This window comes from Heteronotia binoei, chromosome 11 (genome assembly GCF_032191835.1).
Source record: "Heteronotia binoei isolate CCM8104 ecotype False Entrance Well chromosome 11, APGP_CSIRO_Hbin_v1, whole genome shotgun sequence".
NCBI lineage: Eukaryota > Metazoa > Chordata > Lepidosauria > Squamata > Gekkonidae > Heteronotia > Heteronotia binoei.
In genome coordinates this window covers 56,390,159-56,404,725 of record NC_083233.1, presented here as the reverse complement: position 1 = coordinate 56,404,725, position 14,567 = coordinate 56,390,159, and the positions used below count along the sequence as shown (strand labels likewise).

The 14,567-nt window shown below is 45.2% G+C and overlaps 1 protein-coding gene across 5 annotated transcripts in view; it reads right to left on the bottom strand.

The window, feature by feature from the left end:
• TAOK3 (TAO kinase 3) overlaps positions 1–14,567 on the bottom strand; it is a 155,358-nt gene that overhangs the window by 74,841 nt on the left and 65,950 nt on the right. For all 5 annotated transcript variants that reach the window (XM_060250267.1, XM_060250272.1, XM_060250269.1 and 2 more), the window contains 5 exons: positions 14,003–14,214; positions 6,247–6,318; positions 3,970–4,071; positions 2,900–2,945; positions 761–857 (listed from right to left, as the gene is read on the bottom strand). In XM_060250267.1, coding sequence (XP_060106250.1) covers positions 761–857; positions 2,900–2,945; positions 3,970–4,071; positions 6,247–6,318; positions 14,003–14,122 — 437 coding nt within the window. In that variant the 5' untranslated portion in view covers positions 14,123–14,214. The remainder of the gene's footprint in view (positions 1–760; positions 858–2,899; positions 2,946–3,969; positions 4,072–6,246; positions 6,319–14,002; positions 14,215–14,567) is intronic.

The following is a 14,567-nucleotide window of genomic DNA, read 5'->3' as shown; positions in this document are numbered from 1 at the left end:
CCTGCAGCTTTCAGCCACACATCATAATTTCCAGTTCCAGCCTCAGATGCTTGTCAAAAGATGTATCTAGTTTTCCATGCCTAAGACACAGCAGTAATACAATATATATTTTTAATCTTTGACAACGTTTTGGAATAGCAGGCTGCATTAATCTCAGTATCTTGTTACTATTATATTAATAATCTCTACACTAACCGCAAAAGATATTCAGCATGGGCATGGAGTTGGGTGGGTCTTCAAAGGCAGAATGAAGAAGAAGACGACTGCAGATCAGAGACTCAGAGCAGCTTACAATCTCCTATATCTTCTCCCCCAACAGCAGACATCCTGTGAGGTGGGTAGGGCTGAGGGGGCTCTCACAGCAGCTGCCCTTGTTGGATCAGGTTCTCCTTAAATACATCACCTTGTTGGATCAGGTTCTCCTTAAATACATATATTAATTCTGTGTCTCCGTGTTTTTTGTAAAATCTGGTGAGCTACACTTCCTTTCAAGGAAGATTGTAAGCAGCTTTTTTACCATCTTTAAGATAAACTGTATTTTTAAAAGCTGTACTCTGCTTTCTTTGGAGAAGTTTGTGATTTCTAGTATTAAAATTGCATGTAAGTGAAAGTTTAGGTGTGACAGTTCCTGGTATAACCTAGCAATACTATTTCCAGAGGTTTTTAAAAAATTATTTTTGATGGAGCATTTTTTTGCAAGTCCATCTTCATCAACATGAAGAAAATTTATGTAGAAGATAGAAAACTTTTATCCTCTTACCTATGTATCTTACAATGAGAATGCAGGTAGGCCAGCCCCTGCAAGGCACCATGGGTAATGGCAGCTATCTCCACTTCCTGAAGTGGCTTCTTGTGAACTGAAAGGAGAAAATACAAAAATTCAACTAAATTTTATGTATTGCTAGTGTTTTATGCACCTGGAATCAACTGTTTTTCATGAACCACTGTACCTATAGACGGAAACTCTCTTCTAAGCGAAAGAATGCACAGACCACACAAACAGACCGTGAACTCTCAAACAGTGGAAGAAACTGAGCACATTCGTGGGAAAGGTAGGACAAAAGTAAAATAAATAAATAAGCTCCATCCAGTCCCTGTTGCTGTTTGCACATATCTTGTTGGTTAAATCAGAGTTGCTTATTGCCACTACAGATGAGTTAACAAACAAACCGTGAATCACTAGTTCTTTTACTTAACGTAATAAGACAAATTTAATACGACCTTTGGGCTCCATAAACAGGGGAGGGAACAGTATTACTGCTTTTCAGACATTTTGATGGGTGATATTAACAGTGCAACATTAGGAGTTTTCTATAAATTAAAAATTGAACACCATTAATGGGCAAGCTAACATAAGCAAAAAAACAACAACAGTGGAGCTTACAATCAGTTTCAGCTATGGGGAGGACTACTTAGGAAAAGAAAGGATAAAGGGTACCTCCTCCAAGTCTACATATTCGTCCAAACAGTAGATAGAAAACACTATTATACCTGTACCAACATTCTGTTATCTGGCTCTGTGTATGCATGTACGCACACACCCCGCTGTTAAAGTTGTAAAGATTCAGAAAATTTGACCCCAGATCTCTGGTATCAAACATAGTTGCACTCAAGGATGCAGGAAACTGCTGTGTTAATGCTCCTTTACTATGCTGCCCCCACCAAAAGAAAGACATTGATGAACATCCATCCATCTAATCTGACATCCCCCTGGACCATCCTTTTTACAGGCTTTTACATTGTAGCATCAATTAAACACACTACTTTCCCATCTCTCACATTTTTCTCTCCCAGATCAAGCAATTTCTATTATGAGAAACAGAATAATAGAAAATGCTATCCAAGGCAAAAATAACCTAAGAAGAAGAGATTGAATTTATACCCCGCCCTTCACTTGGAGTCTCTGAGTGGCTTACAATCTCCTTCCCTTCCTCTCCCCACAGCAGACCCCCTATGAGGTAGGTGGGGCTCAGAGAGCTCAGAGAGCAGCTCTGCAAGAACTGTGGCTGACCCACGGTCACTCAGCAGGTGCATGTGGAGGAGTGTGGTATCAAATTCAGTTCTCCCAGATTAGTCCATGCATTTAACCACTACACCAAACTGGCTCTCACTACACCACTACACTGGATGGTAGTCAGCAACTGGTGTTCCCTTAGCTTTCCCTCCCATCACAAACTGCCAGCTTCAGAAACAAAATGGAACTGTAGATGTGCAGCATCGGTGGCAATTTAGCAGCAAGTCATTGGCAGGAAGAGACATGACACGTAGATCCACATCCACAGCCCTTTTGCCACCCATCAAAATTAGTTTTAGATTGGGAATCAAGCAGCACAGAAAAGAGACTGCAGATCATGAGTATAAAGACACAGGATAGTTGCCCTAGAATAACCCAGCCACATGCATGCTTATAGGATTGTGATTTTACTTAGTGGTTTGGTGTAGTGGTTAAGTGCGTGGACTAATCTGGGAGAACCGGGTTTGATTCCCCACTCCTCCACTTGCACCTGCTGGAATGGCCCTGGGTCAGCCATAGCTATCACAGAGGTTGTCCTTGAAAGGGCAGCTGCTGTAAGAGCCCTCTCAGCCCCACCACCTCACAGGGTGTCTGTTGTGGGGGGAGAAGATACAGGAGATTGTAAGCTGCTCTGAGTCTGATTCAGAGAGAAGGGCGGGGTATAAATCTGCAGTTCTTCTTCTTATGGGAATATTGGTAAGGTACAGCCAGCCAGATAAAAGTACACCACAATGGAGGGAAACTATTCCTACACAAAAAGTATAAAAGAATCAGACCACATTTGCACAGCACAGCAACTCACCTGTGAAATGGGTGGGAATGCAAAATGCCATATAAACCCCCATACACTGTTTAAAATGTAGTTGAGAATATTTTAAGGCTTACCTTCTAACAAATCAGAAGCAGATCCTAAACAGTACTCCATCACTAACTATAAGAGATAAATAAACATTAAGAAGTAGAAATGAGGAGTGATCAACAGACAAAAATAATATATTTTAAGAGGGTATCTGTACAGTACAGATTTATCATCTGTCTCCTTCGTTTGTGCAATGACCTTCAGAGACTACTCATTTGTTGTAGATCACAAAATCTCTTTGCATGTAGTTATAATATGTACAGAACAAGCAATAATCCACATGCAAGTTCTATAGCAACTCTTCCTCTCTAAATTCCACAAACACACATGTATTTACAAGGCTCTTGGAGTGGCATAACACTTGACATTGCAGATTAGCTTGCTGCAACAACACTGAGCCCTTCAAATTGTATTTCACTCTGGTCTAACATCAGTGTTTTCTTTAGCAAACCAAAGTGTGAAAAGTGAATACACATCTTCAAACACTCGGACATGCGGCTGCAACTGTTCACAGCTCTCTTGAGTGTGTCCTTTGTATGTTTAAAGATCTGAACTATAAAGTGCACAATGGTGTGTGTTTGCTGTGCCAACTGTACAGCATCAGCTTTTAAAGGCCCCTTCTAAGCATTTCTTTCCTTTTTTGACTTTGAAAAAATAGATACAGGATGAGGCAGCATAAACATCTACAATAATCTACAGGGGAAGAGATCTAAGCCCACTCTGAAAATCCACAGAATTACATGCTACAAGCAGACAATAATGAAATATAATGGGATAATAAAGGAATAATGCTGTAGACACAGCCTAAGAAACGAAACATCCCTAGCCTTCTTGGGATGAATCATCTCTATCTGATACCTACCTGCTGTCACCCTGATGATTAAATATAGTAGACCCAAGTCCCTTAAAACACTCTACATACCTCACAGAAATTTAGATATTAAATATGAAATGTAGATATTTATTTATATCAAACATGATGGTCTATACCTTTTAAAAATAAGCAGTAGCATGAAATAGCATGCATCTTGTCTGAGACACAAGACTTCTTCAAAAACAGCCTATTACTCAAAAATCCACTGCAGTTTTAACTTACCCAGGCAGTATGCTCTTTCAAGTAACAGCCCTTATACTCTATGGTGTTGGGGTGCTTTAGTTGTTGTAGAAATCTGACTTCCTTTATGATATCCTGCCATTTCTGTTTTAAAAGAAAGAGAAGGAAATTGATCACACTTTACATTCTCCAGAAAAACCACACAGCTACAAATCTGTTTCTGGACAGGACCAATATCAGCAACACTACAATTACATTGGAATGTTATATCTGGCTAGAATCTGGATTTCAGGGAATCTCAGCTTCTTAGCATATGAAAGCAACGAAGCTGCCTCGACTACTGGTCTATCAAGGTCAGTATTCAGTACTCTGACTGGCAACAATTCTCCAAAATCTCAGGCAGAGGTCTTGCAAATCAAAATCCTTTTAACTGGAGATGATAGGGATTTAATTTAGGACCTTCTGCATGCAAAGCAGATGTTCTACCACTGTGGCACGGCCCCTCCCCAAGGATACAATGCTGAACTTGAAGGTCCACTTCTGTAACTAGTGTAAGCCAGTTTCAAGCAATAAGATCCTCTGAAATCCAGATTCTGACCAGACAGCACATGAAACTGAAAAGTAAATGGTACAAAAATTCAGTGTCAGCATTTGCTGAAAATACAGAGACCAAAAAGGAAGTTTCTGCAAGAAGAACCATTATCAAAGGGCAGTGAGAATGACATACAACGCTGTAATAAAAATGATGTTAAATATATACAAAGCACTAATGCAATGTAAAGAATATCTGAGTGTTATAATATGAACTATGTGATTTTTCTGAAGTTTCCTTGGAACTTACTTTGTTACAGTTGTTATTAACCCTGATTTATGGTCAGGAAAGAAATGGAGAGAGACCAGTTTATGGAACATTTCAGGACATGTGGTCCTGTTTGGCCTGTTAGGTTTGATGAGTCAGATTGTAGAAATGTGCCTATTTGATAGCAACAGCTACATAACACAAAACACTAAAATTAGTTATGAAAGAGCTATCTAATGTAGGGGTGTCAAACTCATTTGTTATGAGGGCCAGATCTGACATAAGTGGAGCTTCGTGGGGCCAGGCCATGCGTGTCATAAAACATAATGCCAGGTAGCAGAGATATAAACTTTATAAAGGACACAAACACAATTAAAGATATTACTTTTTACTTAAAACACAAACATGCATAATACTCATGCAATATTTTGTTTTAAATGAAAGGTGGGGGAATAGTGAGATTTGGCAATGCTGTTTTTAAAATAAAAGATCAAGAAAAAGCACAAGGATCACAGCAAGTCCATTCAGCAGAGATAAGCTGGCTCAAAGCATCAACCCTATATTTGCAAGGAGACAATTCCAGCAAGCAACAGCTTCAACTGGTCATACAAACAATGGCAAGTGAATCTTCTTGAGCTCCACTCCATTGAAATACATGGCAGCAGAGACAAAATTGCAAGGAAAATATAGATTTTCTACTTCCAGAGTAGTTTCATCTGGGTGCAGACATCTTAATGGAAAATCCATTCTGCATTTTCTTTGCAGCTTTGCAAGCCCAAAAGAGCTTGCTGCTAAAGCAGGCAAAGACAAGGCAGAAGGAGCTGGGAACTTTGGCAGCCTCAGAGCCTGAAAGGGTTAGGACAGGAGGGGGAGGAGGGGGTAGAAAAGAGCCATAGGGCCTGATTAAAGCCCTGGGTGGGCCAGTTGCAGCCTGCAAGTCTTAAGTTTTACACTCCTGATCTAATGGAATCTGCATTAGTGTCCTGGAGTGATCTTGAACATTTTAACTGCTACGGGGACAGTAATAGAATTCTGAAGATCATTGTTGCTGTTCTGCACAGATCACTTAGGGTAGATGGAAAACTTTCAACAATATCCAGATATAAAAGGAGTAACTGTGACATCAGTGATTTGAGTAGCAAGGTGACAGAGCACCAAGAAATAAGATATCATATAGGAGCCAAACAGAGCAAGAATTTTGAAGGCTGGATTTTGTACCATGATAAAAGTCACACATGCAAGTCTCAAAAGATACCTTGCTTAGTATTTTACAGAACCTGAAAGCCACTCTAGACTGTAGCATCACAGTCATTGCCTCCACCCCCACTTCCCTATTGAACTAACATCAATCAGTTTTTTATACTTAAAAAGTACTCTCCCATAGAAACAGGTGTCACTAATACAGAACTGAATAAGCAGGTGTCACTAATACAGACTCCCTGCTATAGCAGTCAAATAGCATGGCTGCCCTGCAGGGTTCAAGAACAGCTATTTTCAGGATTGTTCTCTCTCCCTCTTACCTCGTTTGTTTGCTTCCCACTGTAGGACATCTTCTTGATTGCCACCACCTCATTAGTGCGAACATTGGTCGCCTGGAATGGGGAAGAAGAAAAGGAGAATGAGAAGAAGCAAAGATTTAAATATGCTTTCAACTCAATCACCCTTGAAATCATCCAGTGTTCTTTCACACATAGCTTTAGCATAGGGACAATCAGCTTTTTCAACTCCAAGTGCCACTATAAACCTTCTGACTAAGGTGCCTGGAAAGCTGGGATGCATGAAGAAAAAGAACTACCCCAAAGGTTTTTAATAATAATAATAATAATAATAATAAATTTATTTTTATATCCCGCCCTCCCCCGCCAAAGGCGGGCTCAGGGCGGCTTACAGACATGGCATTCCATGATTCAAATAAAACAATATACACAACAATTTAAATATAATCAGTTACATAAATAATTAAATAAAATAGATAAAATAGATGCTATAAATACTATAAGTTATAATATCCACAAGATGGCTAGGTAACTACACATCAGTTTAGCCGGGTTCTGTTTCAAAGGCGAGCTGGAAAAGAAATGTTTTGCAAGCCCTGTGGAATTGGTTCAGGTCCCGCAGGGCTCGCACCATCTCTGGAAGATGGTTCCACCATCAAGGGGCCATTGCGGAGAAGGCTTGCTCCCTGGTAGTCTTCAGTCTGGCCTCTCTTGGCCCAGGGATTGTTAGCAGATTTTGAGAACTGGATCTCAGTGCTCTCTGGGGGACATATGGGGAGAGGCGGTCCCTTAGGTAGGCAGGTCCTCGGCCATATAGGGCTTTAAAGGTAATGACCAGCACTTTATAGTGAACACGGTACACAACCGGCAGCCAGTGCAGATCCCGCAGCCCAGGCCGCATGTGTTCCCACCGTGGTAGTCCCATTAGCAGCCTGATCGCCGCGTTCTGGACTACCTGAAGTTTCCGTGTTCGGTATAAGGGCAGCCCCATGTAGAGGGCATTGCAGTAGTCTAGTCTCGAGGTGACCGTTGCGTGGATCACAGTTGCTAGGTCGCTGCGCTCCAAGAAGGGAGCCAACTGCCTCGCCCTCTTGAGATGAAAGAAGGCGGATCTAGCAGTGGCAGCTATCTGGGCCTCCATTGATAAGGAGGATTCCAGTAGCACTCCTAGGCTCTTGACTTTGCGCACTGGTATCAGTGGCGCACCGTCAAAAGTCGGTAGGGTGATCTCCCCTCCCGGTCCGCCGCGGCCCACGCAAAGGACCTCAGTCTTTGCCGGATTCAACTTCAGCCCGCTCAGCCTGAGCCAGTCAGCCACGGCTTGCAACGCCCGGTCCAAATTTATAGGGACATCGCCAGCCTGGCCGTCCATCAGTAGATAGAGCTGAGTGTCATCTGCATACTGATGACAACCCAGCCCATACCTCCGTGCAATCTGGGCAAGGGGGCGCATGAAGATGTTAAACAACATCGGGGAGAGAACTGGCCCCTGAGGCACTCCACAATGAAGTGGGTGCCTCTGAGACAGCTCCCCCCCAATTGCCACCCTTTGTCCCCGACCTTCAAGAAAGGAGGAGAGCCACTGTAAGGCTAGCCCCCGAATTCCTGCGTCGGCGAGGCGGCGGGTCAGCAGCCGATGGTCGACCATATCGAACGCAGCCGATAGGTCTAGCAGCAGCAATACTGCCGAGCCACCTCGATCCAGTTGTCGTCGAAGGTCATCCATGAGGGCGACCAGGACTGTTTCCGTCCCATGGCCCGGGCGAAAGCTGGACTGGCATGGGTCTAAGGTGGAAGCGTCCTCCAAAAAATCCTGTAACTGCAGCGCCACCGCCCTCTCAATAATTTTGCCCAAAAAGGGCAAATTTGAGACCGGTCGATAATGCGCCAATTTGGCCGGGTCTGATGAAACTTTTTTCAGGAGAGGGCGGACCAATGCCTCTTTCAGGGGTGTTGGAAAAGCACCCTCTGAAAGAGATCGATTTATAATATCCCGTATAGGATATCTTAATTCCTCCTGGCAGGCCTTAATTAGCCAGGAGGGGCATGGGTCCAGATCACAAGTTGTGGATTGTGCAGTGCCAAGAATTCTGTCAACCTCCTCCAAGCTGAGCGGGTCGAAGCAATCCAGGGTTAAATCAGAAGACACGCATTGGGCCTCGAGTTCACTTACTGCTTCCAAATTGGCAGGGCAGTCGTGGCGGAGCGATTGGACCTTATTAGCAAAAAATTTCGCAAAAGCCTCACAGCCAATCTCCAATTCCTTAGCTTTTGAATTGCCCTGTGGCAATGTAGTTTTTGAGCCATGCTGACACTTTGTAGGACAAGAGAAGCCTGTGGGCTGAAAGTGGCATGAGTTTCTTGTTCACTGCTGTTCAGAGCCAGTTTGGTGTAGTGGTTAAGTGTGCGGACTCTTATCTGGGAGAACCGGGTTTGATTCCCCACTCCTCCACTTGCACCTGCTAGCATGGCCTTGGGTCAGCCATAGCTCTGGCAGAGGTTGTCCTTGAAAGCGCAGCTGCTGTGAGAGCCCTCTCCAGCCCCACCCACCTCACAGGGTGTCTGTTGTAGGGGAGGAAGGTAAAGGAGATTGTGAGCCGCTCTGAGACTCTTTGGAGTGAAGGGCGGGATATAAATCCAATATCTTCTTCTTCTTCCTGCACTGGTAAGCATGGAAAGTCATGATGCCAAGGCCAAAATAAACTCCTGCTTTTTTGAAACTGGCTGTATCTCTGCTGCTCCACCCAGGAGATAGGCGTGCAAGTGGAACCAGAGCCAGTCTAATGTAGTGGCTAAAGATTCAGACTAGGACCTGATAGACGTTCTACTCTACCATGGAAGCTTGTTGCCTAATATAACTGACAGCATTGCTTTTGTGAGGACAAAACAGAGCAGAACAATGTAAACTGCTCTGGGGGGAAAGGAGTAAATAAAATAATAAAATAAAACTTAATCTGTAGGCTAGATGCTGCCTATAGGGACAACTACCATGGTGACCTCTTCACCTTTTGTTCCAATAATCTTTCGACTATTAGCTGACAATTCCTTCTCCTTGATAATTCCCAACCAACCTCCACATCTGAACACACAGGACCTCCCAAAAGATGTTCAAAGGCTGCTTCATAACCATGAAACTTCCTGCCTTTGAAGACCCACCCAACTCCATGCCCATGCTGAATATCTTTTGGAAGCACTGTAAGATTTTTGATTTATGGGTGGATTTAGGAAACTTGGATTACTGTAGCAGGTTGGGTCAGGGCTGGTAGAAGGCAGCCTGGGAAAGGAAAAACAAGGCAGGCAGGCAAAGATATGTAATCTGACAGTACTCTGGTTATTTCTTTTCTTTTCTTTAACGAACGGCTGTTCAGACTAAGCAGCCAGGCCAGAATTATAGGAGCAGATGAAATCTTACTGGCCTCTTGAATCACCTGATAACTGTCAGCAAACTGTAGTACTTTATTCTGCCAGCTGCAAAGGAAACATCCAAGCATAGCACGCAGCAGGTCAGTAGTTCTTTCCATGGTGACATGCAGCAAAGATCTGCTCCCAGAGTCCCCAGTTCAAGATCCACACTGCTTTACATACTGGGCGATGAGCATGTTTATGTTCTCTTAACTGGATTTAAACAGGAATTTTAACTGGAACGAAAAACAATATCTGTTCCAATGCTTCATCAAAGGGCAGGCTAGAAATTTTAAAAAGTAAAACAGAACCTTCAGCAATTAACAGACTGAAAAGTGTTGCTCAGGGCCCTCAAATGATTATTTATTTATTAATTTTATTTTATTTATATCCTGCCCTCCCCGCTGAAGCAGGCTTAGGGCAGCTCACAACATAAAATCCCACAAACAATTACATTAATGAGTATTAAAATTACACATTCAATAATAAAACAGATATACAATGATGAAGTGTTTTAGAGTGCAATCCGGGGGGGGGGGGGAGTCTTTTGAAAGCAGACGAACCGGTACGTGGGCGCAGGAAGGGTTTGCACCGATGTACAACTGGCGCCGCCACAGCAGAGAGGAGGTATATGGGCAGGGGGCCACCTGAGCGCCGCTCTGCCTGAGGGCAGGGGCACCTGAGTGCTGACCCAAGCGTGGGCGGAAGTGAGGCGGAGCGCGGTATTCAGGTGGAGGAGGGGGTGGAGTTGGGGGCACGGCCAAGCTTAGGCGGCTTCCTGAGCAGTTTGGCCCATGACATGCACCCCCGAGAGGCGCAACTTTACGCCTGCAAAAACGGTGGTGTGCCCCACAGGCACTCATTGACACCAAAAACAAAGGTCGCCTTTGCCGCAGCAGAAACTTGCAAACTCCTTAGGGAGTGGCGTGATTGCCTTGCCAATCCCCTCACGCCTCGGGCTGATGAGCCCTCTCCCCAACACCCAATCGCGGTCTCCCCCCTCCTAGAAATACTTCCACTCAAGCCTTGCACAACTCAGTTGTTAGGGAGAGGAGCGCATAACGGGAAGCTCTGCCGGCGAGCTACTGGCCATACAGACTTAGAGTGAGGGACAGGCAGGCATGTTGGTGACAGGTTTTGCACCTCGCAGTTGCTTTGACAGTATCTTTGACTTGCGATGGGGAGAGGTCTCTCCCCTAGGGCTAACTGCTCTTGTTTCCAGGTCTCTGCAGGTTCTGGGCTCCCGGAGACTCTGCATGCGAGGACTGTCGCCCATGCCCCCCCCCCCTCCTCCTCCCCTTGCCCTCGACCACTCAGTGTGTGAGCGTCTCTGGCACTTGAAACAGGTAGTGGGCTCCGGCAGGGGGCATCTGCTGACCTCGCTCCCCTGTGCTGCCGCCTGCTCCCTTCGCTTGGTCTGCCCTCTGCCGCGTTCCCAACCCCTGGCGGGGCACAGGGCATGAGCGTGTGGCAGCTGCCCCATTGCGGGGAGGTGGGTCAGAGACTGTCCCTATAAGAGAGTATCCGGCTGAAACGCAGCCTGCTCTTCCAGCCGCCACCCCTGCAGGTGCATCTCTGTCTCCGTTTTGCAGGTGGGACTCCAACACAGAAGCTTCCGTGTGTGCCGCTCCACTCCCTCAGCTGCTTCTGTCCGCCACTCGGAGCGGGACACTGTCCAGCGCGCACCAGGGAAACTGTTGCACGCTGTTCCAGAAAAATAAAGTCTGATCTGTGCCCTCTGTTGTCTCTCCTGCTTGGCTTATGCTGCAAGTTCCTGGGGCAATCCCACCCCTGTCAGTGGCCTCTCCAAGGGAGTGCCTGGGAGGGTGGGCAGACTTGGTTCTTGGGGGCGAGGAATGGGCTATAAGCTGCCACGCTGCCCCCCGTGTGGCTGGACAGGGAAGGGGGGGTGCTGCCCCTCAGCCTGCCTGAGCTGACGGCCTACCTGATCACACAGGGCTGCTGTGCGCTGGGCACTTGGGGAAAGGGAGTTGCTGAAGTGGATGCATGCCCAGCGGCTCGCACTCTGCGGCCCCCAGGGGAGGTGTTCCTTGCACATAATGGGGGGCGGCAGCGGGGCAACACCAGGGGGGTGGTCCAGGTGGTGGTGGTGGTGTCTTCTGGACTTGGTCTGGCTGCTCCCAGACACACATTCCAGCTGCTGTTTGGGACAGGGAACTCCTGCACTTGGCACTTCCTGCTTCTCCGCGCATGCCCCTGGCCGCCAGCCTGCCATTAACATAGTCTCTGACAAGGGGAGGGAGTGGGGGGATTGACGGCCTCTCAGGCGCGGGCTTTCCGCCCCCTTGTCTGGTCACGTGCAACGGGCTGGCTGATCCCGTGGTCCTGCGTGAGCCTGTGCCACCCCGCCTCGGCAGCAGGCCAATGGCATGCACCTGGGCGGAATCACCATGCTGATGGGTTCTCTCTTGCTTGTCGGGCCCAGTGTGGCATTCTGTCTCCCCTTTGGAAGCCAACGAGCGGCGCCGTAGATCCGCCCAAGCGCCTGCCCGCCACGTATGTCTGGATTGGGCTGCCTGTATTATTTCATCAATCAAGATGAAGGTTTATTTGAAAACCTCCCAAAAGCACATTCTCTAATGCCAATAATATCACCATGATTTCTCCCCACCATCTCAATTGCTTAAAATAAGTTATGCCCAGCTACGGAAGCTACAGAAGATGTGGCAACAGACTGTTTGGTGCAATCTCTTTGGCTGGGAAGAGAATTCTTCCCTGCAGATTACTCTTCCATGGTGTTGTCTGGTGGAGCTTTAAATGATTAAAGCAGCAGGGCTCTCTGCTTTCCTTGAAGGACTAATCCTCAGCCAGAAACATCTTACAGTTAAATAACAGGCTCATCAGACAAGCTGTAAGTAATGCTGTGCGGCAGGCAGCTTTAAGTGGCACTGACTCATTTTCAAGGAATATGAGGCCTTTTCAGCAAAGCAGATGAACTAATAAGTTCAACCTACTTGATTTGTAAAACTGGGTCACCTCATTTGGATACTGCACAAGCAATCATCTTTTGTGACTAAAGGCATCCAAAACAAGAACCTGCTCCTAGATGTCACACTGTCCTAAAACACTGCCTTTTTAAAAACTAATTTAACATGGAGAGAAAAGTATATTCTTCAGTTCAAATCTCATCTCAGTACTTTGCTATGTAACCTTGGGGACATCCTTTTAGCTTCCCCTCCCGATTCTTTCAGCTTCCCCTCCTGGTTTTCATTTGAGGATATCATAGATAAAAATATGAATGATAGAAAAATTACACAAAAATTGGCTTGGGAAGCAGCAGAGAAAAAGGAACCTTGAGCAAAGAACTTGTTCAGATGGAACAGCTCATAGGTTCTCCCCCCCGCCCCAATTTATATGCTCAGATTTGGAATATTTGTCAACTTCTCAATTATTTTCAAGGTTTGGGTCACTCCCTACTGACTGACTCACTAGCTGAGCTCATATTGGGCAGGTGTGTCACAGCTGTGCACCCTCTGCTTGGCCACAGACAGACTCTCTTATATTTTTCAGCTTGGCAATCTTTCCCCGTGGCTACACAAGCAGCAAGTCCTCACCTTTCTTTGGAAACCAAAACCAGGCAGCATCTCTTCTTCAAAGCAAAGAGTGTATCTTAGCTTTTGATCCCAACTAGTTACAGGAAATGCTTCTGAAGAGCAGAGGTAGCATCATCTTTAGGTCTGCAGAGTGCCCACTAGAAAACTGAGGGGTACTGCCTATAGCAGCCACCCAGTCCCACTGACATGCCCAGAAGTTGGAGAACTTATTACTCCTGTTCTTGCTCCCCAAGCACAGTGCAGAAAGCTTAGACTGCTGACCCCTATGTGAAGCCTGCAGTTCTCCAGGGATTACCACAGCTGTCCAGGTTACAGAGAAAGTGTACAAAATGGCAGCTCCCTAGGGTGGACTCTATGGTATTACATCCCTGTTGATCTCTCTCTCCTCCCCAAACCATGCCCTTCCAGGCTCCATCTCCAAATTGCTAGGAAGTTCCCAACTTAGAATTGGCAACCATAGGCAAGCTGCAGATGCCCAATAGCATCTCCCAAATGCTCACACTTGTTGTGAGAGTTCAAGAAGCCCTAATGGGCATGTGTGGTTTGCCATGCTGTTTTTAAAGATGCCTGGGAAGGATTATTAGGTACTGTAGCTCTTGGCTCGAGCTACATGTCCAGATCTGTAAACAAATTTTGCAAAAGTGCATACACTTTCCTTATCTGAATAAGGGCTGCCCTATTAGGTTACTGAGGAGACAAAGGGATGGGTACAAAAAGCCTTGATAAATGCTAACACATTACTAAAGGTCATTATAAAGTTCTTTCTTTTTATCCAACCAGGAATAGAAAGTAAAACTACTTACAAAATAAACTGCTCCAAAACTTCCATGTCCAATTTCATGCAAACCCACAAATAGTTCCTGAGGATCATCTTTGTAGAACAGGTCAGCTATTTCTGGGTCCTTTGGCACCCCTTTGCGCATGTTGAATAGTATTAGGACTTAGCTCCCACCTCAAATTCTCTGCCAGTTTCTTCCTTCATTGACAATGTAGTTTGTAGGTAACAAATCAGAACCTTTTAAAAAAAGAGATATTTGTCAGTTAATCAGTTAAGTTTGCTCTAATTCAGATTCCTTTTATAACAAACTTAAAATGAACTACTTTGAGGGGGGAATGACCATTCCATGTTTACCTTTTACCAACTGTATTTCATTATTACTGAGATAATATGATAAATGAACTTCCTTGTGGCCTCTACTAGCTGTCCGAAGGTTATATATTTGGAAGATTTGCAGTTATTAATAAATAGCCTGTTTTAAATTTTCACAATCCAGTTTCTCAAAAGCCACACCATTCTCCCGTCAATGGCTTAAAAATAAATTTCCTTACATAAGCCATACTCCCTCATTGGCTATTATCATGTATTTT